At 42.5% G+C, this 27,687-nt stretch overlaps 1 protein-coding gene across 1 annotated transcript in view; it reads right to left on the bottom strand.

Moving 5' to 3' along the window:
* Positions 1 to 27,687, bottom strand: part of TBX4 (T-box transcription factor 4) — a 51,518-nt gene that overhangs the window by 5,906 nt on the left and 17,925 nt on the right. The window contains exons 3-5 of the mRNA XM_074974470.1: positions 26,866 to 26,985; positions 24,394 to 24,541; positions 5,076 to 5,228 (exon numbers count right to left, since the gene is read on the bottom strand). Of these exons, the coding sequence (XP_074830571.1) occupies positions 5,076 to 5,228; positions 24,394 to 24,541; positions 26,866 to 26,985 (421 nt within the window). The remainder of the gene's footprint in view (positions 1 to 5,075; positions 5,229 to 24,393; positions 24,542 to 26,865; positions 26,986 to 27,687) is intronic.

The following is a 27,687-nucleotide window of genomic DNA, read 5'->3' on the forward strand; positions in this document are numbered from 1 at the left end:
TAGTGTAGATGTTTGGGCTGATTTCGGAGACCCAGTGAGCAGGGAAGGGCTCAGAGCCTTGGCTCTAGCTCAAGCCCCAACACCTATACTGCTGTTGCAAGGGTGAATCAGTTGACCTGCCACTGGGGGGGCGGGGGTTTGAAAATTTTACCCATAGTCTGAGCAGAGAGAAGTTTGCCCCAAAGTCATCTGGCAGTAACTTTCATGCCAGTACCTTAAATGTTTCCTCAAGGAACAATAAAACTCCTTATACAACACACAGCTAGCAGCTTTGTGTGCGCACGCCCACATCTAGCAGGTCATGCAAAGAAGGATGCTTTGCATGGGAAAGAGCTTTTAATAACTTTCCTGCTGATTTGAAGCAGCCCCTGGAGCATTGATACTCAAACCACTTTGGTTAATACCAACTTTAAGTGGCTCTGAAGACGTGGGGGCAGCAAACATGTCAAAGAAATGTGTGTTTTAAAAACTGAAACCCATCCCTATAAAACAATGGTAAAGGGCCTGGGCCTGCTGCTGCCTCAATGGCACAACTCCCAGTGACTTCAGCAGGAGTAAGGTAGAGCTCATCTCCGGGTTTATTGCACCATCCCAGGCCTTCCTCATGTAACATGATACCAAGGAAATAAAAATATTTAAGCAATAGAGACTGAATGCTAAACAACTGAATTACAAGGCTATAAAGCTTTCGTCAGTGATGTCCTCACTCGCATTAGGGCTTGCAGTTCACACTTGCTAGTTGGTCTTTCTATATTTCCTCCTCCTGCCTGCGCCCACACAGAACACTTGAATCTTATCAGGGTTTTTCCCACACTCCTTTAATTTTTCTGCTTCCCGTCATCTATGTTCTTGGATTCTCCGGCTGTCTCCTAACTTTTCCCTCTTGTAATAAAGTTCAGTCGCCTCATCAAGTTTCCCCACAAATCTCTACATTCATTTACTCTCCCCGCCCCTGCTCTAATCAACTCTCAATTCTCTTGCTTTTGTGCACGCTTTGTTTCTTCCTGCTATTCACCCTGAAGCTCATAGGGGTGGCCTTCCAAGTCCCTCCTTAAGCCACACTGTTCTTGTGCCTGATCCTTCAGTTTTTGCCTTCTACTGGTTAACATTGTCAGCTCCATGGGGAAGAGACCCTGTTTATTGCCGTGTTTATCAAACCCAATGTACATCTCAAATGTTACGGCAACAATGGGCCACGGTGGTGGAATCTTTGCCACGTGCTCAGATGAAAGGCAGCAACCTTTGGAAAATAACTATTCTCAAGGGTTGCTTTATCCGACGCAGCCTGCCTAGCCTCATCTCTTCCAGGCCCTTCCCCTCAGCTCCTCCAAACACATAGTAACAACTATATGCTCTTCCTCTGCTTCCCACCCACTGAAAACTGATATTTAAAATAATTACCACCAGATTATTTATCAGAATACTGACGCAGGGGCTCTGGAAGTGAGCATAATGCATCTCTTCCCAAAGGGTGTGTGCATGCACCCCCAACACACACATTACCCTCTTTGATGCCAACTTTATACAAGTCTAAGAAATACCCTAGACAGACAGATGGCCCTGAGTTAATTTGCTGTTATGGTAACACAAGACCAACACTCAACCTCTTCTCCTCATGCATTTGATTGCAAATGAAAATATGAATAATTTCCATGCAGAGGGAGTGATAATGTGCAAAGGCTATTGCTGGTGTGAAAGGAGCATACACATATACCACGGCCCTGAACTCCAGCCATTCCTACAATGTACTCGCTCTCTGACATGGGGCAGAATCCAGGTACACAGCTCCCACCCTCCCCTGCCTGCTGTTGGCTGGCTAAGGGTTTTCTGGCAAGTACCTGGACCATTCAGCAGTTGGCTCTTTCAAATAATTTCCAAAAATGTTGCTCTAATTAGCATCTGTATTTTCAATAACGGTTTAAAAATTATCCCTTACCAAACAGAATGAAGATTATAAAAGAGCTTCTCTCCCCCAGCATAATGGATTGGCTGGTATTTGTAATCAAAGAAGGGATGTGTCAGTCCATGAATGTAGCCAGCATCGGATGCCACTTTCAATAGCTGTCAGGAGCTGCTCTATGCAGACTGTAAACTGAGCCTAGCATGATATTATTGGCTCCATTTTGGATGGAGTCAGTGCTCTCTTTTTCCCTGCTTTGATTCACTAGTGGATTCTGTGGTAGCCTAACAGCCATCTGAGGAACCACAAGACGCTTAGGGCCTTGCCTGCCTTCCCCCTCAACAGACCAACATGAAGCCACGTAAGCCTTAATTTAATTTCTTTGATGCTGTAACATGCAGCCTGACTTGGTTCTGATTCAGTCACAACACATTTTTAAATAAGCCCCTTTTGGCAGCAGAAATAATATTTTCCATTGTGTTCGTTCTTCTTCTTCTTCAAAGTCCTTTGAGACTACTGTTAGGTAGAGCTACATGGGAGCTCAAATATTAATGCTTTGGGGTTGAAAGTTCCCCCCACTTCAGTGCAAAACCTTTGGCACGTAGGGTGAAATCCTGGCCCCACTGAAGTGGATGGGAGTATTGCCACTGACTTCAACAGAGCCAGGCTTTCACCCTGCCTGCAGCTGCCCCAAAAGGGAAGTTTGGGGTAAATATACCAAGAAACCTCTACTGCCTAGACCTGTGTGCGGGCGGCGTGGAGCTGGGGATTTTACCCAGTATTATTATGCTCATTTCAACTTCATATTCAACTGTGAAATCAAGTTCTTGATTCTCTTTCAGAGAAGCCGCCGTTATTAATAAGTGCACCTCGGGCTAGCTGAATATTTCTTAAGCCAAGGAGGTTGGCAATTGGCTGAAATCTGGAAAACAGGCTTTTTAAAAGAGGATGTGCAATTCCTGTGGTTGCGGGGGTTTCATTATCTATGCCAGAAAGGTTGCTTTTCTAATGAAGAATGTATTATTTAGTTAGCACAGTGAGGTGGGGATTTGCTCAAGGCCACACACTGAGTCCATGGCAGAGCGGAGATTAGATCCCAGGAGTCGCTGGCTCCTAGTCCTCTCATGCTGCTGTGCAGCAGGTCTGCACTACCTAGGCTCTGGGGGTCGTCAGGTTAAAATCCAGGCAGTGCCAGGTAGCCCTTTATCCTTGTTGGAAGGAACATGGAGTTCCATTTGTTTTACTGTGTCATGACATTTCAGAGGTGACATTAACGAAGCTCTTGTCACTGGCATGGGTGGAGGAGGTCAGATTTTCTCCGCAGCTGTGATAGTTCTCCATATAACTGCTACAGGCTGAGTTCTTTTGAAAATCTGGGCACAGAGATCCCTTGGCTCTTTTCCTAACAGTTGGTCCTGGTGAATTTACCTCCAGCCACATCACTATGTTGTGTGCTGTACAGCTGTTAGCTACCAGCCTTCCCCCCCAGAAGTGGCTGCATGTCAGTTATATTGTAAGTGTCACGTTTATGAAGCACATAGGGCTCCTTCAGGAGGAAAGGCGCTATTGATGTAAAATATTACGAGTAGCTATTAAACAAGCTCTTCAGTGTGTTTCTGGTTAACCGTGTTTGGGCTACTGGTCATTTCACATTTACAGTCACAGGTTTGTAGCTAGAATCCATATTAGCGTTCAGCTAAGGCTCTCTTTTGCCCCTTTTACTTTGACACACACAGCCCTGTTTCCATTGTGATTCTTCGCCCTGGCTCAGTAACTGCATAGGATTCCGGCCTTCAAATGCAAAATAAAACTGACTCCTACTCGGATGAGGAAAAGATTTAAACAGACCCAAGGGGAGGAGGCATTTCACATTTGGTTGGGGCAATCTACTTCTGTAGGAGGAGTCTATATCTTGACGTACAGTGCAGATTTTACATTCACTGACACAGGCAGGCCTTTAACAAAACTCAGTTAAGCCTAATACATCCCGATGGAGGGAGACAAGTATCCTCATCTCTATTTTACAGATAGGAAAATTATAGTATAGAAGCTGCAAATCACTAGCAGAGCTCGGAATAGAACCTAGGAGGCCGAATTCCCCAGCCCCCGCTCTTGCTCCTGCACGCACTGCTGAGAGCTGTGAGAAGGTGGCAGTTGACTGGCTGCGCCGTTGTCTAGCCGGCCTGGTGATTACAAAGTCTCAAAATCTGTTGCCTCCTCCCCCTTTGTTTTGGTGGCCTCGTCGGGAGAGGAGACCGCCTCAGATAACCAATCACGCGTCTGCCCCAGCGTTCTTTCCCCATTAGCACTGCCTCTGCCCAGGTTACAAACGCAACAAGCCCCCCTAGACGTGCATTCCTGGTGCTGCAGGAAAACCTGTTTGAACGAATGTGCTGGGAATGACAGGGCCGTTTGTGTAAGAATATGATCCCCCTGCTCCATCTCTGGACAGCTTCAGCTTACGCTGACATGGTCTCCAAGGGGTAAATGGGCGGGGGGGGAATAGAGTAAAAGAATGTGTATTAGGTAATTGGTCACATTCCTCTCTCTCTTCTCCAATCAGCTCACTCCTCTTCTCTTCATATGTTGTTGGGCACCTTCCACTTCTCCCCATTTCAGATGGGACCACACCAAATTTAGTCACTCCCCTCCTGCTCCAACCCCTCCAGTATATGATAATCCATTACATGCAGCTGAAGTGAGCCCTTCGAATTTTATATTCCCCGAAAAACAAAACATGCACACACAACCCCACCTTCCCTCATGTCCTAACCACAAGTCAGGCTCTGAGCTGCATTTTTATGGTCACATTCCTTATATGTCTCACTAAATATATATACTGTAATTACTTTTCACTGGAGATTTATGAGCCAGCTTTACTGGTCACTCTTAGATTTGCTTGCTGTTGTGAATGACATTTGAGCATTTATGAGCTCTCAGATTCATTAGTTACGATACTGGTGGAGATTGCCAAGATATTTTTTACCCAATACATTTTTCATGCATCCTTTGCTTCACCAGTCTTGCTAACCAATCGCTGTGCTTGGCCATTTCCTGCTGCACAACTGCATCATTAAACACTGTTCCTCAGTGCCCATAACTTCGTTTCAGTCTTCAGTGCAGGTCTGCAAAAATTACTCAAAGCTAATGCACCTTTTGCTGCAAAGCACCGTACCTTGTGATTCTGATAGGAGGTCACCGATATAAAGGATGTCTCTGGAAACACATGTGTGCAGAACGCTGTGTTCTTAGACCCAAAGGCGTTGTTTTCATCTGCTTTCACAATGTGCAGTCTCGGCTGGTATTTATGCATCGAATTAAGAATAATCTGAAAAGCAAATAAAAAAGTTTGTTAAAATAGTCATTCCATTATTGATGCCAACTGAATGGTTATAAGTGAATGCAGTAAAATATTACACAAACAGCTCCAGCTGTGTGCTTTGATTTCAGAGAGAAATAAATATAACAGATTGGGGTGCAATCCAGAGACAGGCTTTAGAAATACATTACTGTACTTAGTAACACCCAGGACTGTGGTGCATCAGTGGATCTGCCTGTGGAGTTGGGGCTACAGATCAGGACCAAGGTGTATTAACAGAGCTGTATGGGGAATCCCTGGAGTGTCAAGATTTTCTGCAGATTGGGATTGAGCTGTATTGACAAACCTGTCTGGGGAAGCTAACTCAGCAGCTCGCCTTTATGCTTGTCTCAGTCCAGCAGCCCTTCACAAGCACTATATTTACTCATGTTACAAATAAGTGCCTATATTGGGCGCTGCCTTTATTGCCAAAACATCCCTCCTCTGTTTTCTCCTTTATTACCCCCCCCCCGCCTGTCATCTTGGTGCAAGGCTTATTCTCTATCATTGTCCCAGGGGGCCCATTCATCTCTAATGGGAGAGTGAGTCCCCACCCCCACCCGTCTTTTCAAAATCCTTATTCCTTGCCACAAACACTGGTGCCCAAAGCTGCCTGTGAATGGCAAGGAGCTGGCCTGTTCTATATGGAGAAGCAAAAGATGCTGGTTCCACTCCCTTTGGGATTTGCTGGTTTGGTTAGCAAAACTTTCAGACTTTGTGCCCTTCACTACTGACACGAGCAGCAAAAAAAACAGAAGCAAATTTCAGACAAAGCAGCAGGTACCATATGGGGCTTTAAAGTCTCCTCATCTGGTTGCACATAACTCTGCCCACAGTAGCTGGCTGCATCATATACCATTTAAATGTAATTTTTATTGTTGACATTTTCCAGACAACCTTCCCTCTCCCCCGTCGCAGAAGAATGAGGAATTTTTGGCATTTTATCAGCTTTGCGTCATTTCTCTTAACCGTTTTGCTGCTATGTTGCAGGGCTTAGAGGTGAGAGGCTCAGTTTGTCGTCTTTGCTGTCCCTTCAGGAATCAACCACTGGAAGCACAAATCCATAGAGAAGCGTGGGCAGAGAGCTGAAGCTTTCATGAAGAGAAGGTTTTTATTATTAGTCATCAGAGATGAGCCCAAGCTGCAAAATCCAGTTTAGATCTGAACTTTCCCCAAATCAAGAGTGTTCTAATTCAAAGGGTCAGTTCAGTTCAAGCTTCGTTATCCTCAATTCCTGTTTCTGACGGCACAGAGGGGCGAAGTGACTTGCCTGTATCACACAGTATGTCAGTGGCAGAACCAGGAATAGAACTTGAAACTGGGATTTTTCAAAGGGGAAAAACTAGGGACCCAACTCACGTTACATTTGGGGCTCCTTTGAAAAGCCAAGCCTAAAGCTCCTGACTCCCACTTCAGTGCCTTATCCACTAGGCCATGCTATCTCCCTTATAAGGCATGTTTCAATGCCATGCTTGAACCCAACTAGAATAAAGCCAGCATTACTCTGTTGAAGCATTCAGAGTCTCAACAGAGAAGGATATTTTAGAGAGACTCTGAAGGATACTGTTGTATCCGTAAACCTGTCTAGAGGTTCGCTTCCAAACACAAACTCCATTATTGCTTAAACTGCCCCATCTCACTTACGAGGTTTTGCATTTTTGTCCCTTGCTGCACCAATCTGAAAATCTACCACTGCTCAGGAAAATGCAGAGACCTTATAGTGCGCAGACCAGGAAAGGAAACAGCTTTAGATTGGCCAGCTCAAAGCAGAATGGTGATCCCTTAACATAAAGTGTGCTGAATATACATGAGAAATGCAGAGGGTGGAGGTTAACTTGATTTAGTCAGTGTCCAAGGAGGACACTGAATGAGGAGCAGCTTTCAGCAGAGAGCACAAAAGCACAAAATCCAACAGCACGGAAGGGAAATTTGCCATTTTCTTGATTAAAAAAAAAAAAGAAGTTTAAAAAAATTTTTTTTTAAAAAGCAGTTTTTCATGGCCAAAGGACAAATTACACCTACAAAAACGGCCATTTGTGTTTGCCAAAAATCTGAGGCTAAAAAGAAATGCCTTTTCATTCTCTTTTTTCCACTCACTCTCTCTTTTTTTATGATTATGGCACCACTGAAAAATACATTCACTCATAACTCTAGCTGTAAACACATTTATTAAATACCATCTCATATGTTATTATGCAGCAAGGTATCCTATGTGATTACAGAGGTGCTTCACATTGAATTATAAGGTACTGCTAGAGAAGCAGAAGTTTAAGTGAATGGTTGTCTCACCAGAATGTGAATTCAGTGAACCCTCCCCCTTGAAAACATATTTTAAACCAGTCTATTACATCTTTACCATTCCTCCGTATCTACATGATGCTAGAATCTAACAAGAATTTACAAGGTGCTGAATGCTCAGCCAGTTGAGAGGTCTGATTTGGCTTTATGCCCCTTATTCCTTTATAACACTCATGGTATCCCTGTCAGTCAAATGTTTTAAAGCCTGAGATTTTGTTCCGACATGCCAAATTACCAACTGATGCCTCTTGTGGTTACAGGAAGACAACCACAAACCGGATATGACACAGTGAGGTAGAATAGTCAGCAGTTCAAATTAGAGACCAAAAAAAGGAAAATCATCATTACACTTCTGACACTGCCAACATTTCCAGAGCCTCACCCCCTTCTCTGAAGCTGTGCATGCGTGAGGTTTGGATGCATCATTTTTTTCCTCATCAAAAAGTTTTGCATGTACAAAAGCATGGAGTTGTGCATGCAGGTCGTATTTGCAAACACACAAATATTCCTTACTTGTATATGCATCACCCCCAGAAAAAAGCATGAAAAACTGTACACCTGAAAACTTAGGGCCCGCCTCTATAAGCAGTTAGCACGTGGCAAGCTGGGTGTAAATCTACCTCGCACTAGCCTGCTGTGCGCCTACTGTCTGTGTGGACTCCACTACTGTGCACTAAAAATGATGTAACGTGCTTTGATCCGTTCCCATTTCAAAGCTTGGCAGATCAAAGCACACTAAGGCACTTTTAGTGCATCGTAGCAGAGTCCACACAGACAGTTGGTGCACAGCAGGCTAGTGCGAGATAGATTTACTCCCAAGCTTGCCATGAACTAACTGTTTGTATGGACAATCCCTTAGGTACCGAAAACTCAGACCATGATATTAGCAGCTGCTGTTGAAAATACAGTCTTGCATCATTGTCTAAAAATGCTCAAAAAGAAAATGCTACTCCTATGACCAATATCAGTGGAAATACTAATCTAAAGAGTCCTATCACGAATAAGGAATAATTGAATTGATAAGATAGAGCAGATAACATATTATGGAGGATGCATATTGGAAGCATTGTCTAAGTTTTCAGCATTAGACAGAGTCAGGACTTTTACAGGGGGAATTCCAACTCACTGGATGAGCTTGGGCAATTCTCTTAAGAGCTTTTTGCCTTAGTTTTCCCAACAGGGGATGATAATACTGAAATGATCTCTTACTATTTTGTAAGTAGGTTGTGAGATTAAATGTTTGCAAAATGTAAAACATTATAATGTATATTTTTGAAAATTATCTTTGCAGATCATTACATATTATATCGTTAACTGAAATATTAGTTAGTTCCCAACAAAAAAAAAAAGTGTGTTTACATTACTGTCTGGAATTGTTAAAAATACACTGGCGAGAGAGAAATATTTATAAGTCTATATGAATAAACCATTAGTCCAACAAGTTGAAAAACAGCACTTCTTAACTAGCATTCCAACATGCTATGCTACTAACTGTAAATGTCTTGCTATACAAATACTGGATTTTACTCTTATCTCAATTAGATTGGTTGCTATCAATTTGAATTAAACGTGCCGTTGATCTTGTCTCACCCATTTATCCACAAGGAAGCACAATCCAGCTTACATGGTGCATAGTCACACTTAGAAGGTTCAGAGCTATGCTGTATTTATTGTACTATTATCTTAATAGTTAGGTTAGCTAAAGTGAGATCACTAAAGCCATATTTGGATATCTGATATTAGCTTGATTATGTATCCACAGTGAGATTAACGGGAGCCTCATTTGCTCAGCATCTGTGAAAAATCAAGTCATTTTTATTTGGGTGCCTAAATCTAGAAAATTTTGGGTGGGATTTTCAAAAAGATTTAAGTAAGTGAATAGGTGCTTTTTTCGACCTATTAAGAAAGAGTCACATAGGTGATCTTGAAAATCCTACTTACAGTTGCTGAACTTTAGCCACTTAAATTCTAAACATTGAGCTGTCAATTTGTACAATATAATATACTGTACGATACTGTATATATCGTACCAATATAATATACTGTCTATTTATTTAAGGACTTGTGTGGTCCCCATCACTACAACATCCATGGTTGCTTGGAAAATCAGGAAAAGGCAGATTGATGCACAGTCTCAGATACACCAGACTTTCAGAAAACAAAATGGCTGACTCAACATGCACATGCTGGGCCATTAGTGAGACCAGGGTCAGGCCCTCTTATTCAGAGAGTTTTACAGGTACATATAATCACATTCATATCTTTTAATAAAGCATATAGGGACAATTACCTCCCTGGTATAAGTCCACTGCCATGAGGGGTGAACATGGTGTACAGTGACTTGTGTTCTTCAGTATGAGAAATATCACCATTGGCAACAGAAAAACTTTCCTGAATTGTGGACTCATGCGCAAAGTTGGTCACAATCCCAATAACCTTTCTATCATTTGGGCAATATTTTACAGCCATTTTCTTCAAAGACAGTCTTTTTTTTTTTCTTTTTACACACATAAGTAATGCTGTTGAGTCATACTCCCTCTGTGCCAGTGCTTAAAGTGGACATTTTACACACACGTATCAAGAGTCATATCAATTTTATAGTCTCCCAGTCTAGCATTCAGTGAGCCTTTCATGACAAAGACTTATTTCGATTCCTGAAAACAATAGGAGCTTAAGCCAATGTCTTTTTTTTCCCCTCTCCCATGCACTGATCACGTGGTTGGCAGCTGGAATTTAAACTTTAATGTGGCTTAATTAAATAATCTTTTTCTTGCATTCTCTAATCAAAAGCAACAAATGGCAAAAACCAAATGGCATCATTTGCTCCATTCAGTTTATTTTCTCTAGAAAAAACACCGCTTTGGGGCCTAACCCTGCAAGATGCTAAGTCGCATCAGCACCAAGACTTGAAGGCGTTTGGCACTTTGTAGGGTTGGGCCTGTAGAGTGAGAGCTTGGGTATACATGGGGCCTGCTTGCTGTAACGCAAACTTTCCCTCAACTCATTGTAAAATGTATTTAACTTTCACATGGCATTTTGGGAGTTGATTTAACAGAGCCTGCTGTTTCTCCAAGGTATCAGGTATCATGTGATGCAGGGGTCGTCATGGCAATTGCCCTTTTTATATTGAATAGTAAATAGCTACGTAAAAGCCACATAATTTTATGGTTGGTCCCTGGGGATCATGCAATTAATGTCAAATCTTTCATTTTAATGTAGTTTTTGTTTCTTTCTTCCTTCTATTCTCTTTGAGCATTAGAGCAAAGGAGGGACCATGTTCTTCAATGTTTGTCCAATTAAGTTGGGCCTCTAATAGGTATGTAATAAAAATGACCCTTTTCGTTTGTGCATAAAGCAAAACGGTGTCTAAACAAATCAGAGAGGGTCCAGCACAGACCACAAAAAATGGGCCACAGCTCTGCACCAAACTTAGCATATCCCAAGAGAAAGTCAGTATTTATGCCTCTCTCTCTTTTCCTAATCCGAGTGCCTCCCAGGAGTGATCAAAAGTTGGTGGCCCCCAAGTTTGGAAGTAACCGGGGCTGGTCTATGGGAAGCTCTCCAGGTGATAAACTTCAACTTAGGCCATCTTTAGCCTACATATTTGCTGGACAAACAGGGTGTTTGTCATCCTCTGCTGAATTACTTTTGCTGCACAGAGCGTGGCACACTTGAGAATGGCTTTCCTGCTTTTTTTAATCACTCAGTGCAAGTCATTTATGAATATTTCTGGTGCAGGAAAGTGAAGTTGGTCACTTTGGGGAGCGGCTCATTTAAGTGAGCTTACCAGCATTTATTGAAAAAACGAACAAAGAAAACTAATCACCAAAATATCAAGCTGTGCTTGGTGTCTTCTGGGGCTGCTTCTCAAGTCCTAATGTTACCTCTCAGCTACTACTGCAGCTTTTACAACACCTGATTCCGCAGGGTGTCAAGAGCATCTTGAGAAATGCGGATTTGCTAGCTATTAATGGGTTCACGAGGGTGCTCATCTCACACCTCCTAGCATCCAGCCCATTGTGAATCTTGGTTCCCCCAAGATACCCAGGTACGCCACTCAGAATATGAGCCAGATGCAGTTACTGTAAAAGCAATCTACTTCAACCCGCCACATAACCAACTGGAAATTAAATACCATTCACCTTGGGATAGGTGCAGTCTCTACTGATCTTGAGCCTGCAGACCTGAAATATGCCTAAGCAAAGTGTTTACAGAAAACTCTCTGTTCAGATTTTAACATAAATCAATAAAAACATCCCTAAAACAAACTAAACCAGCTCTCAATTCTACTCATTAAAGGAGCTTTTTAATTACATGAAAAATCAAAACCGAATTCTTCAAAGGGGAAACCATGGACAAATTGCTAAGTTTAAAAAAATAGCACAAGCATGTAGGGACAAAATCAGAAAGGCAAAGGCACAAACTGAGGTACACCTAGCAAGGGACATAAAAGGCAATAAAGAAGAGGTTCTTTAAACATATTAGGGGCAAGAAGAAGATGAAGGAAAGTGTAAGTCCTCTACTTAGCTAGGAAGGAGAGCTAATAATTGATTACATCAATAAGGCTGAGGCACTTAATGCTTATTTTGCTTCAGTCTTAGCTAAAAAAGATAATGGAGACAGATACTCAGCACAATTAATATTAACCACAACGGAGAAGGAATGCACACTAAAGTAGGGGAAGAACAGTTAAAGAATATTTAGAGATGTTATATGTAGTTAAGTCGGTAGGGCCTGATGAAATTCATCCTGGGGTACCTAAGGAACTAGCTGAAACAATCTTGAAAGTGTTAGCAATTATCTTTGAGAACCCATGAAGGATGGGTGTGGTCCCAGAGGCCTGCAGAAGGGCAAACGTAGCATCCGTCTTTAAAAGGGGGAACAAAGAGGACCATAGGAATTATGCACCACTCAGCCTAATTTTGATACCGGGAAAGATACTGGAACAAATTATTAAACAATCAGTTTGTAAGCACCTAGAGGATTATAGTGCTATAAGGAATAGCCAGCATATATTTGTCAAAAGAACTCATGCCATACCAAATTTTCTTCTTTGACAAAGTTTCAGGTCTAATGCATAGAGTGGAAGCATTTCTTTATATCTTTATAGGTGGATGCTCAAGTGATTGAAAGAATGTACTCAAATAGATCTCTGCACCTTGAAGTCTTTAAACCATGATTTGAGGACTTCAGTGGCTCAGACATAGGTGAGAGGTTTATTGCAGGAATGGGTGGGTGAGATTCTGTGGCCTGCATTGTGCAGAAGGTCAGACTAATGATCATAATGGTCCTTTCTGACCTTACTGTCTATGAGTCAAAGTAGGAGGGTGTATCTAGTGGGATCATATAGGGGTCAGTCCTGAGTCTGGTACTATTCAATATTTTCATTAATGACTTAGATACTGGAGTGGAGAATACACTTATAAAATGTGCAGATGACACCAAACTGAGAGGGGTTGCAAACACTTCAGAGGACAGGATTAGAATTCAAAAAGACCATGAGAAAATAGAGAATTGGTCTGAAATCAACAAGATGAAATTCAATAAAAATAAGTGCAAAGTACTTCATTTAGAAAGGAAAAAAATCAATGCACAAATGGGGAATAACTGGCTAAGGGGTTGTACTGCTGAAAAGGATCTGAGGATTATAGCAGATCACAAATTGAATACGAGTCAACAACGTGATGCAGTTGCAAAAAAGCCGAATATGATTCTGGGGTGTATTAGCAGGAGTGTTGTACAAGACACAGGAGATCATTGTCCCACTCTACTTGGCACTGATGAGCCCTCAGCTGAAATATTTGGTCCAATTGCGTGGACCACACTTTAGGAGAGATGTGGACAAATTGGAGAGAGTCCAGAGGAGAGCAACAAAAAATAATAAAAGGTGTAGGAAAGCTGACCTCTGAGGAAAGGTTAAAAAAAAAATCAGCACATTTAATCTTGGGAAAAGATGACTGAGGGAGAACCTGATAGCAGTCTTCAAACATGTTAAAGGGTGTCATAAAAAGGACAGTGATCAGTTGTTCTCCATGTCCACTGAAGGTAGAACAAGAAGTAATGGGCTTAATTTGCAACAAGGGAGATTTAGGTTAATTATCAGGAAAAGCTTTCTAAGTATAAGGGTCGTTAAGCTCTGAAATAGTTTTCCAAGGGAGGTTATGGAATCCCTGTCATTGGAGGTTTTTAAGAACAGGTTGGACAAATGCCGGTCAGGGATGAGCTAGGTTTACTTGGTCCTGCCTTCAGCACAAGGCTCTGGACTGAATGACCTCTCGAGGTCCCTTTCAGCCCTACATTTCTATGAGTCTATGATTTTTGTGAAGGTTCTAGTTTCAGTGAATTCACCCTGATCCGAACCCTCATGCCCCAAATAACAGCGCAGGGCATTGTTGCCATTGCACATAAACCACACATTTCCACTCAAGGTTTTTATAGTCCATACTTAAGTGCTACAAAAAAACCCATCAGCTATTGCCTGCTTTACTTCTTAAAACATGTGTGTGCCCCCAACAACTCTTTTTCTTTTGTTCAGCTCTTTCAAAGGCCTCTTTGCTTCCCTGGCCTGCTGTAGACCTCACAGTTATTTTTAAATGTCCCTGAAAGGTGAGCTGGGATAAAATAAACTCCAGCATAAAAAGCAAGTGTCTTATGGGCACCATATGCTCAGAGAGTAGAGCCCTAATGCAAGGGCTAAATCATGAGCATTCTCTCTATTCCACATGGCCCAAGCCCTGAATCCTTCTGGGCTGTTTCCTTGCACACTACTACTGAAGCAAGCAGAAAAGGAGGAGTCAGCCGCAAATGATATACGTGACCTGACAATTTACAGAGAGAGAAACAGAAAGTGGAGAACCTTGAGAAGAGATTCAACAGGAAAGCAAACATATTGTTCCTTCTGGAGGGCCAAAGCCAGAGATCCTCATTCAGTCCTAATTCCATCTAACTTCCATTGCAGTCCACGGGAATTTTGCATGAGGAAAAACAGAGTGAAGACCACAAGTCGTGGCCTTGGTGGTGGCGTCTGTGGGAGGAGACAGGTCTTTAACTTTTACAACAACTCCAGTCTTTTTTTTCGGAATGGTAACAAACAGAGCAAATGCCACGGTCCATATGCAGGCAAAATTCCCATTAAAGTACAGTACATGACTAGAATTTGGCCTTATGTCAGCAATAGGAGCAAAGGTACTATGCAAATCTTGACATCTTTCACTGATTGCTTATTTAGGCAAACTTCCCACTGAAGAGTGAATGAAGGCTTCAGGCTTTGATTCTATGTTAAGAAAAAAAATCTGAACTTCCTTAGATTGATTTAAACCAACAGTGTGACCACAAAAACACCTAATACATCACATATAAATTCTCATCCCAGGCTATATAATTTAAACTCAACCAGGAATCACACCAGCCATTTCTTATCCATGTAAATAAATGTCATGTTATCATCTACTCATCCCGATCGGTCCCAGACAGACAATCTAGCAGTACAAGGCCCGGTTCTTTTTCATAGGCACAAAGCAGACCATATAAAAGTTCAGCTTGGCCTTTATAATTCAATCTCTATGCATCCCTTGGGTCAGGTCAGTTTCAATACAAAAAAATGAGATTCAAAATAAAATCCATCACATAGATAGTTCTACTGGCAGAACCAACCTAATAAGCAACCCAAAAGACTGAACTGGGCAGCCAAACACAGTGCTAGACAGAAATATATTCACATCAGAAACAACAGATCATGGAAAAGCGAATCTAAGTGAAGTATAAACTACCAGAGAACAAGGACATCGGGCGAGTCTATTGCTAAGGATGTCAGGACACATTCAGCATTGGTGTAAGTGGGTACAACAAATCTATGGACCTCTGCCCTTTTATGCAAGCAGTGAACTTGGCCCAAAGTTTTCACAGCTTTATCACTGAGCCCAAAATAAATGCTGAATGGTGCACCTGCAAAATTTCTCCAGAAAGGGGCATATGAATATTGTTGGTAAAGCATGCACCTAAATTTCCATACTAGGTCCCAGACAGGAAGCATTTCTTGTCCCACAAGTCAACATAGAACTGCAGAAATTAACTATCTAACTTTATAAGAGTCAGACTTTTATGAAATTAATAGGATGTTGACATGGTTAAATGTGCTGAGTGCACCGGACAACAAAGAGACAGAAAATGCAAAAATCAATTTAATAGAAAAATGAGAGAAGCTCCCCAAAGGTAAGAAAAAGCAACAAAAGAGTCCAATAAAAACAGGTGGTGAGAAATAAGCGTGGGGAGAAATGACAGACCTGACCAGAACCAAACAGCAAAGCAAGTTAATGAGGTCCAAGAAGATACAGATCAAGAAAACCAAAAGCAACACTGCAACTGATAACCCATCTAGAATGTCCCATAACATCAAGCTGCAGCAGTCCTCTTCTCACAAAATAAAATGCATTTAAAATAAGAAAGTCAAGGGAATTGAAGAGCAATAAACCACCAGCAATGAAATGAACAACAGAGGTATATACAAAGATCCTTGCAGTCAGAAGACACAGGAGAGAAAAATACAGTAAAGAAACTAAATTCCAAACAGTGTGAAGAATAAATGCACCTCCAAAACTCTGAGCTTCCAGGGGGTTAAGATACATCTCCAATTATTTAATTTCAGGGGCACTTTTTATTTAAAAAACAACAGCCAACTCTGTTGTGATGCATTTGCCCCCTTGCCGTTTTCAGATGTCACTACATCCTATGAAAGACAGCCCGCCATGATGTTGTTTGTTCAGAACCAGTTTGGGGTTGGTGAAAAACTCTGAGAAAGCCTGAGATATTCTGTGCCTTTGCATCCAAGCTAACCTCAGTGTGTCTCTGTAGCAAAGCCTGTTTAATGTGGCAGTTGCCCCAGAACGGTCTGGTTTCAGTAGAAGTCTTCTTATTAACACAACCACTTCTTAAAGGGCTCATCACTCTAGTTCCTGTGTGCTGAGAAGCACGGGCAGAAAACACTCCACAATAAACCAGGATAATCACCTGAGTTCACACTGGCTTTTCCTGGAGATAAGTATTCCACTGAGATCAAGGAAAATGAACCCTTGATAGGTCAAAAACCACCATGAAAAAAAATAGTTTAAAAGAGTAGGATATCCCTTTAAGAATGTGAATATCCTTACTGTATGGAAGCGATTCTGCCCACTCCACCCCCCATGTATCAAAAGGCTAATTGCACAGATTAAAATAAAATAATAATAATAGGCACATTGTGGTTGAATGAATACTCTCAGTGTCTTGTATTTAAACTGACCCTCACACTGAGAAAAATGCTTAGCACTCCTCTGCAAAGTGCTATCCAAACGTTAACACTTAGTCCTGCCAACACCCTGGAGGAGTACTATGGCATTACCATCCACCCATTTTACAGATGGGTAAACTGAAGCTTGAGGTCAGGTGACTTTCCCAAGTCTTAGAGGAAGCCGGAGCTAGGAGTAGAACTCAGGAGATCCAGGCTCCCAGTTCTGTTATTTGTTATTGCCCCTCTCCATAGATTAATAGCTTCAACAGAAGCCACTTTCAGAGGGTAGATCCAAGCCGCACCTCAGCAGGCAGAAATGAACCTGCCTGCAGTAGAGCAGTTCTACTGCCTGGACATGGGGATGATTTGCAGAGCCTATATGTGGATTGCACACGTGGTGAGAGCACTGCAGACTAGTTCTGCTGACATAACTGTGCAGGGCAGTTATGGAGACATTATCACCCTGCCATAAAAGGATATGGGTGGAAATGGTGGCTTGATAGCCTAGGGGGAGGATTTGTTTCCCCCTAGGGCCTCATCCAAAGCCTATTAAAGTAAATGAAGAGACTTGCATGGATTTCAGCGGCCTTTGGACTCGGGACCAGACTCAGTTTCACAGCCCGTCTTCTGGGGTTGGGCTTTGTGAGCTGGTATTATGATTATGTATGTGGTAGCAGCTAGGATCCCCAGTCACGGACCAGGACCCCTACTAGGCTAGGTGTTGTATAAACACAGACCAGACAGACGGTCCCGGGCCCAAAGAGCTCGCAATCTAAATATCATTGTGGACTGTGATGTGGGGAAACACCCAAGTAGAATGAAAGTCAGTGCCCTGCAAATTTCAGTTCTGGTTGGAGTGAATCCTCGGCTTAGAAATAAACTGGTCTCTCAGGGAAAAAATAATTCACTGTGGGCCTGATCCAAAACCCAGTGAAATCAATGAGAATGAGAACCTGTAGGAGAATTCCTTTGTAACAATCTGTAAGCACTCTCTCATCCAGACCTGGACACAGAGAACTCATATACATACTTTAAAAGACAATGGAGTTCCATTCATAAGGATCTAAACTAATAGAAATATTTGTCAGGTCTCCTTTAATGCTCTGTACTAACCTTCCTCAAGAAATATTAATATGTAATCCTTTTTAATAAAGACATTTTTGTAGCATTACCAGGAGACTACAGATAATAGTCACTAAACGAATTAACAGATCCACTAAAGCTTGTGGTTAGTGTTCTGAAGGAGTAATTCTCATTTTTCATCTGGAACCAGTAGCTGGATGGGTATTGTAGCCTGAATAAATCAGTAATTTTAGTGGATACATAACTGTTGTGTCAGCATTCTGACTCTCAAGTTTAGAAAATATTTTCCACTTTCAAAGAAAGTGTACGTTGCTACCAATCATTTACATGGCATTAGGAAGGAAAGCCCCAAATCTGTCAAAATAATGAGCTTGTTATATCACACGCCAGCCTCAGGACACACATAAATCAGAGGTTCTGTTGGGCTGATTATCTGTGCATGTAAAGTTTTGAAATACATAAATTAAAGGTCTCACTCTACGAGGAGGGCTTTTACCTTTCAACATAAGTGGCTTAAAATGATTTCTTTAGGATCTGATCAACTCTGTAGGGGAATATCACAGGCACTTGCTCACTCCTCATAGACTCACAGACTTTAAGGTCAGAAGGAACCATCATGATCATCTAGTCTGACCTCCTGCACGTTGCAGGCCCCAGAACCTGACCCACCCCCACGCCCATAATAGACCCCTAATCTCTGGCTAAGCTGCTGAAGTCCTCTGAATCCATATTCAACAAGAGTATTTTTCAGTTGAAAAGCCTGATGTAAAACACAGGCATTTCCTGATTAAAAATTGCTCAGAGAGAAAAAAGTATCTTCTGTACCAATGCAGACACCTAGTGTAGACATGCTGCACTGATGTACAAGGTCACTTGCACCGGTGCAGTTTATCCTGTGCAAGTCACTTTTTATACTTGTGCAGTGTGTATCAATACAAGGGGCTTTACATTGGTCTAGCTGCACCAGCACAAAAGTCCCCGATACAGACAAGATCCACAACTTGTGAATTGACTGAAGTCTACACTGAAGCACGGGGCGGGGAAGCAGTTCACCCAAGGTCACTCAAGAAATCCGTGGCAGAGCTTGCGACAGAACCCAGCTCTCCAGACTCCTAGCCCTATGCCTCAGCCACAAGACCTTCCTACCTACCTACCCTGGTTCTTGACTAAATAAAATAAAAGTATGAATCTTCCTAATTGTTTGCTCTAAACTGGCAAGGCTGAACTCACACATCCTCAGTCACCTCAATGAAGAGCTGCAGAGCGGCGCGCTTATCTGCACGCTGGTTCCCTTCCAAAATAAACATTTGCAAATGCCCAAGTGCAGCACACTCCTTCCTCACCCATCTGCAAAGCTCCTGAACAAGGGTCTCGGCAGCTCCTTCTGACAAGCACCTCAACCCGAGACCTCCCCTGGTCGTTGAATAAAGATTTCAGTGTCCAAAGAGGCAAAACACAGGTAGGAAGCTAAAGGGGATAGTTAAAACATATTTAATTAACTCACTCTCTCTCCCCCGCCCCTTCCCCACAGATATCTCAGGGCTCATCCACATGAGAGAGGCACACTGACTTAACTAAAGGTGCAATTTTAAATTGCTTCGAACTGGTGCAAACTGCTTTGCGGATACCTATTTCCGCTCAAACCAGGCTTATTTTTGGTTTAGATTAGGAGTCAGTTTAAACTAAACTGAAATAAACCACTCAAAATTAAATAAGTCTCCCCACACAGGGGTTTTCAGCAGTTTAAGTTATATCAGCGCAACTTGCTCATGCAGACAAGCCCTGAGACTGTGAATTCTTTCAGACAGGCACTGCCCCTTGTTATGCCTGGACAGTATACTGCGGCCGCTGTTCATAATCCAAAGAATTGACAACAGCAGATAATTTACCAGTGAAAAATTTAGGGACTTGATTATGAGTCTTCCCCCCTAGTGACAGCAGTGAATGTTTTAGGTGATAGGTTGTTCAATCTGTTAATAGCTCATGGTCAGAATCTGAGCATTTTCAGAGCATACTCTAAAGGCCTGATCCCACAAACCCTGACTACCGCAAGCAATCTTCAGTCATACCTCACTGAGTTCAGTGAGTGAGCTCAATTCTGCAAAGCCTCCAAGTCTTTTTATTACAATTAATCAGTTTACCTAATTAGGCCTCAGGCCTGCACGTTCTTCGCTTTATGAACTCAGTGGGACTACTCCTGGCATAAGTTATTTGCAAGATCAAGGCCTTAATCAGTTACTGGAGTGCAGAGAATCAGGGCCTGGATTTACTTCCTAAGGAATTCATTGAGGGGACTGTAAAGGATTTGCCTACTCATTCATTTATTTATAAAGATAGCAGATGTGTGGCTGCCAAGGCCTAGCCGTGCTCAAAGTAAATGATCAGATATGCACTGCACGCCGAACCCCCAACGATGCAAATCTCCGATGGAGGCTGCAGATGGGAGCAGGGAGCTCAACTATTTTGGAAGGCATCCGATGAAGTGAGCTGTAGCTCACGAAAGCTTATGCTCAAACAAATCTGTTAGTCTGCCACAAGTCCTCCTTTTCTTTCAACAATTTTTTGTGCTTCACAAGTGTCTGTGATAAGCACTCCTAGAACGGGCTTGTAGGGTTGCCAATTTTGGTTGGACGTAATCCTGGAGGTTTCATCACATGACATAATCTTTCATGAAAGGTTAATCTTTAATTCCTGGAGACTCCAGGACAATCATGGAGGGTTGGCAATACTATATGCTTGTGAGAGCCATACACTGGTGTACGTGATCTAAGCCTGAAAAGAAAAGAAAAAAAAAAAACACCCCCCAAAACTTAGCTGTGACGTGCATAGACAGGGGAGTTGTAAAGACATTTTTTCCAAACGATGCGTTTGCCAAAAAAAGGTGAATGCAGAAATGGAGTAGTTAAAAGCAGAGCTATTTTGCAGTAACTTCCTGCCTCCCCCTCAGACAGCCGTCGTCTGCAAGGAGTCTAGAAGAGTTCTGCATGTCAAAGCATGTTATAAAGAGATTACTTACACACACAAAAAAGCTGCAGTTTAGAGCGGGGTCCAATAGCCTTGTAACAGAGATTCTGCAGCAAACCGTGCAGGGCCTTTAGGATTGCTCACTTAACAGTTCCCTCTCCATGTGTGGAGATTTGGTGGGACGGTAAGAAACCCTATGTTTACACACCTGGTTGGCACTAGCCGTTTCCCTTGAACTAACAGTGCCAAAGTGGGCTGCTGTTGAGGCCTCTTCCTGGGTCACTCTCTGTGCACCAAAAAGGAAAGTAACTGCAGCATGAGGAAAAAGGCCCGCAGTGGTTTTGAGGTTTTTGGAAAATCAAAAGGAAATGGCAGGCTAGCCTTATAGAGCAGGAATAGAAGGCAAACAAGCAGTGTGGGTTTTATGACCTGTTTTTAGGGAGCATAAAGAGAGAGTCTGCGAATACTTTGAGAGCAAAGTCTTAGAAATTAAAAGTGATTATTATTAATTTATACAAAGCAGTAGTATCCCTTAACCCCAATCAAAACTGGCGCCTATGTTGTGCTAGGGACTGTACAAACACACACAAAGTCACTGCCTCTGCCCTGAAGAGCTTATACTCTAAAGGTTGGTCTGTAACGGTACCAATTAATCTGGGATAAAATAGGGTGTGAATTCAAAGCGGATTAAGCCGAGTACGTTAATTTGGAATACAGCACTTTTATTCTGGAATAGGAGCGCGCACACATGGAGTTAATCAGGAATCACTGTTTCAGAATAGCTCCTGGTGTAGACAAGCCCTGTGAAGCGTCAGTGACAGTGTAACAAATGCAATGAAACATCCTGCATTGCTAGGAAAAGTCTGACTAGCCCAGTACATGGTCCTGCCTTCCTTCATATGCATATAAAAAACAATTAAAAATCTCTAAAGCACCTAAATCCTATTTTCAAAAGTGGTTTAAAGTTCTGAAGTGCCTAAGTCCCACTGGGATTTAGAGGCTTTTGAAAATGGGACCTAGGCACCTTTGAAAATTTTACTCCTGGCATTTTTCTTGAGCGTACACTGTACTAAAATCGTAGATAAAAGGGCAGTCTTAGCGGACAGATGACATGAGGCGAGAGGGCCAGATCCTGAGCTGGTGTTGATCGTGATTGTAGTCAATGGCACTACGATAACATACGCTAGCTGAGGATCTGACCCAGAGAATCTAAACAGAGTCCCCTTCCTATTATGAACGTGGCCTCCGAGTGACAAACAAAACGTTTAATAAATGGGTGAAAAAATAAAAAAAAAAATCACCAACTCAGTGTGTTAAATAAATTGCATAGTTAAAAATGACCAAAAAAAAACAAAAAAAAAGAAGGTCAGGAAAAGCAGATGCTGAACGTTCCAACAGTAACACTAGATATCCTGGTTTTTTTATGACCACAGTGAACGTCCTGTAAGTTTGACAGTATGCATTTTACAACATAAACAGTAATACATTAAAATACACAGTTAACCAGGGGGCGGGATAAAAAATGTGATGTGTGCAAAGCCGTCAAGTTACTGCTGCCACTGCGACCTTAACTTTGGCATTTTCCAAAGATGACATTTTTAGCCATGCAATCTTTAGCATAGTTGCTTGCATTTAATTTCCATGGTGTTTTTTTCCCTTAAAAAAAAAAAAAAAAAGAGTGGTGGGGGGGGAGAAAGCCTGCGCTTAATAATGTAAGCATTTAAATGGTCCTGATTAGTCTTTGAAGTTCACACACATTTCATTGGGGTCAATAGGTTGGAGAAGGGGGTCAAGTTCCCAACTTTGCTTGACTGTTTTCTGTAAAGCTGGGTTATCAAGGCATCACATTGTGATGGCTGGGATCTTTGCAGCATTGAAATTTAGAAATGGGAAGATAGTTCGAATTTGCATAAAGTCATAAAAGGCATCAAAAATTCTGGACAGACCCTAAAATTACTGGATCTGCACTATTTTGGGGACTTACAGCGTTCTGCTTTCCCTATGTTAATGCAAAGTGGATTTGCTTATTCAGGGTTTTGTTTTGTTTTAGAATTTTATTGTGTTTCTATTTGATTTATACAATCTCCCTATGCAGAGTGTCCCATCAGCAACCCTTATTTCTGCTCAAGCCAGTCAGGGAAATGTGCAAAATTTGACTGCACAAAGAGCTTTGTTAGGTTCTGTTGAAATCTTGCGTGCCATAGATCTGATCCAAATTCACTGAAGTCATTGGAAAGGCTGCTGTTGACTTCAACGGGCTTTGGGAAAGGCCCCCAGATCAGTATGTTTAAAAGTCATTTCTCTCTCCAAGTGAGTTGTAACTTTTGTATATTTCAGGACAACTATATTAATAAGAGCACTTGATTTTGGGGTGGGGGGCTGGCTGTTTGTTTTTTTCTCACCATAGGATGCTCTGAAATGCAAAGCATTAGCATTAGTCTCTGCACCCATTGAAGTTAATGGCAAAACTCTTATTGACTTAAAATGGGAACAGAGTTATGCCTTGGGGCCAGGATTTAACCCTTCGGGGCAGATCCTTGTGTGATGTAGTTTGGACAATTAACATTGTGCATAGCTTATGATTGTGACGCTATGACCATTTACCCCAGCTGAAGCTCTGCCATTTAGCATATGGCTACATGCTCAGTTTGAGCAAGACAGGTCCGCTTCCCCTTCACTTTGCAAGCCTATCGGCATCCCCCACACTGCCCCTCCCAACAGCACCAGTATTTCAAGGAGCAGCAGGTAAAAATCATGTGTTGTTATGCAAAGCAAATGCTCGGACCTGCGTTGCTAAGTGCCTGAGACCACTAAAATTAAAAGAATTCTACAAATCCTAAAAATCTAACCTTACTAGTTCGAGTCAATGTTGTTTATTTGTACGTGTCCTTCAACTGGCAAAGTGAAAACTAGACTAGTCAGTATGTTGTATTTACCTACGCAGGCGCACACATGGCTGGCAGTCTGGAAAGGCCAGTGTTCTAAGCTATTAAATGTATTGTGGTCGATAACAGTGTACTTCCCAGTCCGACATCTGCAATACACAGGAATTAAGAGTTTCCAAATAAACTACTCCATCTTTTATAGGAGTGCCGAAGCCAGCTTGGAAAATGACGATCTTATGTAACCTGTTTCTGAGTGCTCTGCATACCGTACGCATCAAAGGCTTTGGCTGAAACATCTGAAACCACTGACTTGAAAATTCCATAGCGGAGAGTAGAAGCCCAACAGCGCTACGCAGATGAATAACTGAACAAGTCACACACGGCACTTCAAGAGGCCAGTGCAATGGCACTAAAGCAGTGAGCGGGGAGTGCTTGATCTGGTATCATTAAAACATCCTCATTCTCAGTTACCTAATAGAATAAAGGAAATGCTACTAATAATTATAAAAAAATTAATGAATTAGAGGCCACTCCTCAGTGGAGCCCCAGAGCCAAGCCTGCTTGAAATCTGAGGAAGTTCAGACTCTCATGCAAACTGGGGCTTGTGCCCACCTCTGGCAATAACATTTCCAGAACTTACGTGTCCGAACGGATCGAGGTGATTGTTAGTGAGCTTTAGCTTCTGAAACGACACCAGCTGCCGCATCCAGTGAGCTCCCGTGGCGGGCGAGTCCGGATGAACGTATAACCGCCCAGGCATTGCGGGCTCCGCTTTCCCGGCCACCATCCTGTGAACAAGGCACTCATGGGTTACATCTTCCTGGCCAATTAGCACTTCAGAGCAATTCATTACCTAACTGGACATGGTAACCGTCTTACAAATCCTGAGCTACCGTCTGTATTCTAAGATGGATTTGGCCCAGACCGGGTGGCCAGCTGGAGAAACGCAAGAAATTTAGGATGCTGTTGCTGTTTCATGGGTCTGGGAAGGATGAAGCAAAAAGTGGGGCAAGGAACACAGACCTCTTTTCTCATTTTTGCAGTTCTCATTGCCTGGCCAGGGTTTTACCTGGACACATAGTATTGTAGGAGTGATACTACATGGCAGCCGTATGAGAACTGGCTATGGGCAAGTCCTGTCTTTGCCACTCAGAGGTCTCCGCATGGCTCCACTGTGCAGAGAGGCAGGATCCAGCATCACTCTGGGGGGGGGGGGGGAAGAAGGCATTTGGGGAAAGAGTGTAGGGGGCAAGTCCAAGGCTGGATCCAGGTAGCAGGGCTGCAACAAGTGCAGAGGCTACTGTAGCTCCTAAGACTGGAATTCCAGCTTGGTAGAAGCTCTTGGGAAGTGACTCCTTCCCCTCCAGCCCCTGTGGAAGCCCAGTTCCCAGGCTGCGGCTGGGACGCGGATTTGTCCTCCCATCCCCCCCTGCCAGCCACCTTTGTTCACACATCAAAAGCTCCATTAGTTTTCATGGATTTAATGCTCTAATACAGCATGTGACAGCAACTCTCCCCTTACTGTGTATTGTTCTTATGCTATAAAACACCAGTGAGAGGAGTATGACCAAAAACAGCAGAGCCTTTCCAACAGCAATAACAAATGGAAAGGGAAAACAGTTCTAGTGACGGCCAAAGTTAAATTAAGAGAGTTAACATCATCTAGGACTTAATGGCTAAAGCAAAGAATTTGCCCTGGGTTGCGTAAGGTTCCCGGTGAATATGGCTCCCATCCTACAAGGACTCCAGAAACAAGCATTAGCTCAAAGGCAATTAAAAAAACTAGAACAATGCCCTAAAATGTGCACGTAGATTACATTTGTATGGGATATCACTATGAAAAGGTCAATTCCGTTCCCTTCAAAGTCAATGGGAGTTTTGCCATTGACTTAGAAGCAATGTTGACACTTAATGGAACAGATGAAGCTCCACACAGAGAAAGCAGGAGGGTTCTGGGAAGGGCACAGCATATTTTCAGCAAGGAGAGATTTTCAGGTGACAAGATGCACGAGATTCCCATGGGCAGGAAAGTCAATATTAAACCTGCCTTTCCTGCTGAGTAATCTTGCTCTCATTGAGAGAGGGTGAGAGGAGAGAGAAAGGGGAAAAATTTGGAGAAAGAAAAATAAAGCAAAAAAAAAAAAAGGGGGGGGGGGGAGGAGGGGGGAATAAAAATGGCTCCAGAACTGGGCTACACTGGATGACCAATTCCGCTCGTCCTCCCTCTTTCTGAGACCACAAAGTCGTCCCATATTTTAACTATCCAACCTCTAGGGCTGTGACTTCCAACCTGGGGTAGGCCTCAATTCCCACGGGACCTTACCACCACAAGAACTGCGAGATCCCTACTCTCCTGTGTTTCAAAAATGGCAACAGGAAAGGAGAGCAGGCACTTCAAGAACTCTCTGGTGGTGGTGGGTTTGTTATCAATTTATTTATTTTAAAACACATATGATATTTCTAACAGACAATGACGTCTCGAGAGTGACAAGAAGTATTTTTGCTCAAAAGACATAAATCCAAGATGGCCACCATCAACTGCCAGCATCAACCTATTGGGACTAGTAGGTGAGGTCAAGAAAAGTCGCACCAGTTTGGATAAATGAGGGCGATTCATCTGGTCTGCCCACAGATCTTCACCTGGTGGCTTTGTGGCTCTTTCCCACAGAACAAATATAATTAGAGAAGAAATGGTCAACGCTCAACCCACTGCAAATCTAAGGCCTCATAGATACATAATTTTTTAAGGCCAGAAGGACCACTACATCGTCTAGTCTAAACTGTGTATGACAGGCTGTAGACTTTCATGCCGTTACCCCTGGATTGGCCCCATTGTGTCTGACTAAAGCATATTCTCTAGAAAAGCATCCAGGCTTAATATGAAAATATTAAGTGATGGAGACTCCACCATTTCCCTTAGTAGTTTGTTCGCTGGTTAATTGCCCTCGCTATTAAAAAACTTGTACCTTGTTTCTAATTTGAATTTGTCTGGCTTTAAGTTCCAGCCATTGATTCTTGTTCTGCGTTTCCTGGCTAGGTTAAATAGCACTTTGGTATCTGGTATTTTGTCTCTTTTGGTAACCCAAGGAAAAAAAACCAAATAGTCTCTTACCATTTGTTGTCACAAAATTTGTACCGGTGATCATCAGCTGGGACAATGTCGATCAACAGTATGTACTTGGTCTTGGGGTTCATCCCAGTTACCTTAATTTTGTAGCTAGGAAACATCCTCCTTATGAAAAGCAAAGGGTTAATACGTTAGCGCATAACTTAACACATAGTACAAAATAACTGAACAGCAGAGAGGAGCCCCAAAAGGAGGTTCCAGTGAAAGTCTAAAGTGAAATTCACCCTAAAGACTACGTATCACTTAAGTGTCACTTAAGGCATTTGAATGACATTCATCCCTGTGGAGAGCGAACACGAGGTCTGTGAGCCACTTAAGTTCCCCTTCCTCATAACAGAGCAAAAGGGGGACTTACATGGGGTGCAGGCCTTGCATTGACCATTTTCAGAATTTAATCCCTAATGCATGCTCAGGGCAGTGAGTAGGCCCTTATTAATCGGTGCATTGGGCCTTGTACAGGCCCTCTGCCTGAAGGTGATTTTCACCCTAAAAAACTGGGGTATTCGCTGATTTGATTTTAAAAGCTACTCAGGATCATCTGGGAATGACTCTGGTTGGCCTAGTGCCTTCCAGAGGGAACACAAAGCATGAGTGCTGGTGACTATGGGTCTGAAAGAGGTAAAGGAACTATCTTACACTGCACACTACACTCCCCCAGTGAAGGAATCTCTGCCTCCCACGGTCAGGTTAACAACATAAAGGAGATAACTTATCTCGGGAAAACTCCTACACACACAGTTCTGAACTTTGATCAGAAATTATGAACATCCAGTCATTAGACAGCGAGAGTATGTTTGTGCAGCACCT

The sequence above is a fragment of the Natator depressus genome, chromosome 17, assembly GCF_965152275.1.
Source record: "Natator depressus isolate rNatDep1 chromosome 17, rNatDep2.hap1, whole genome shotgun sequence".
NCBI lineage: Eukaryota > Metazoa > Chordata > Testudines > Cheloniidae > Natator > Natator depressus.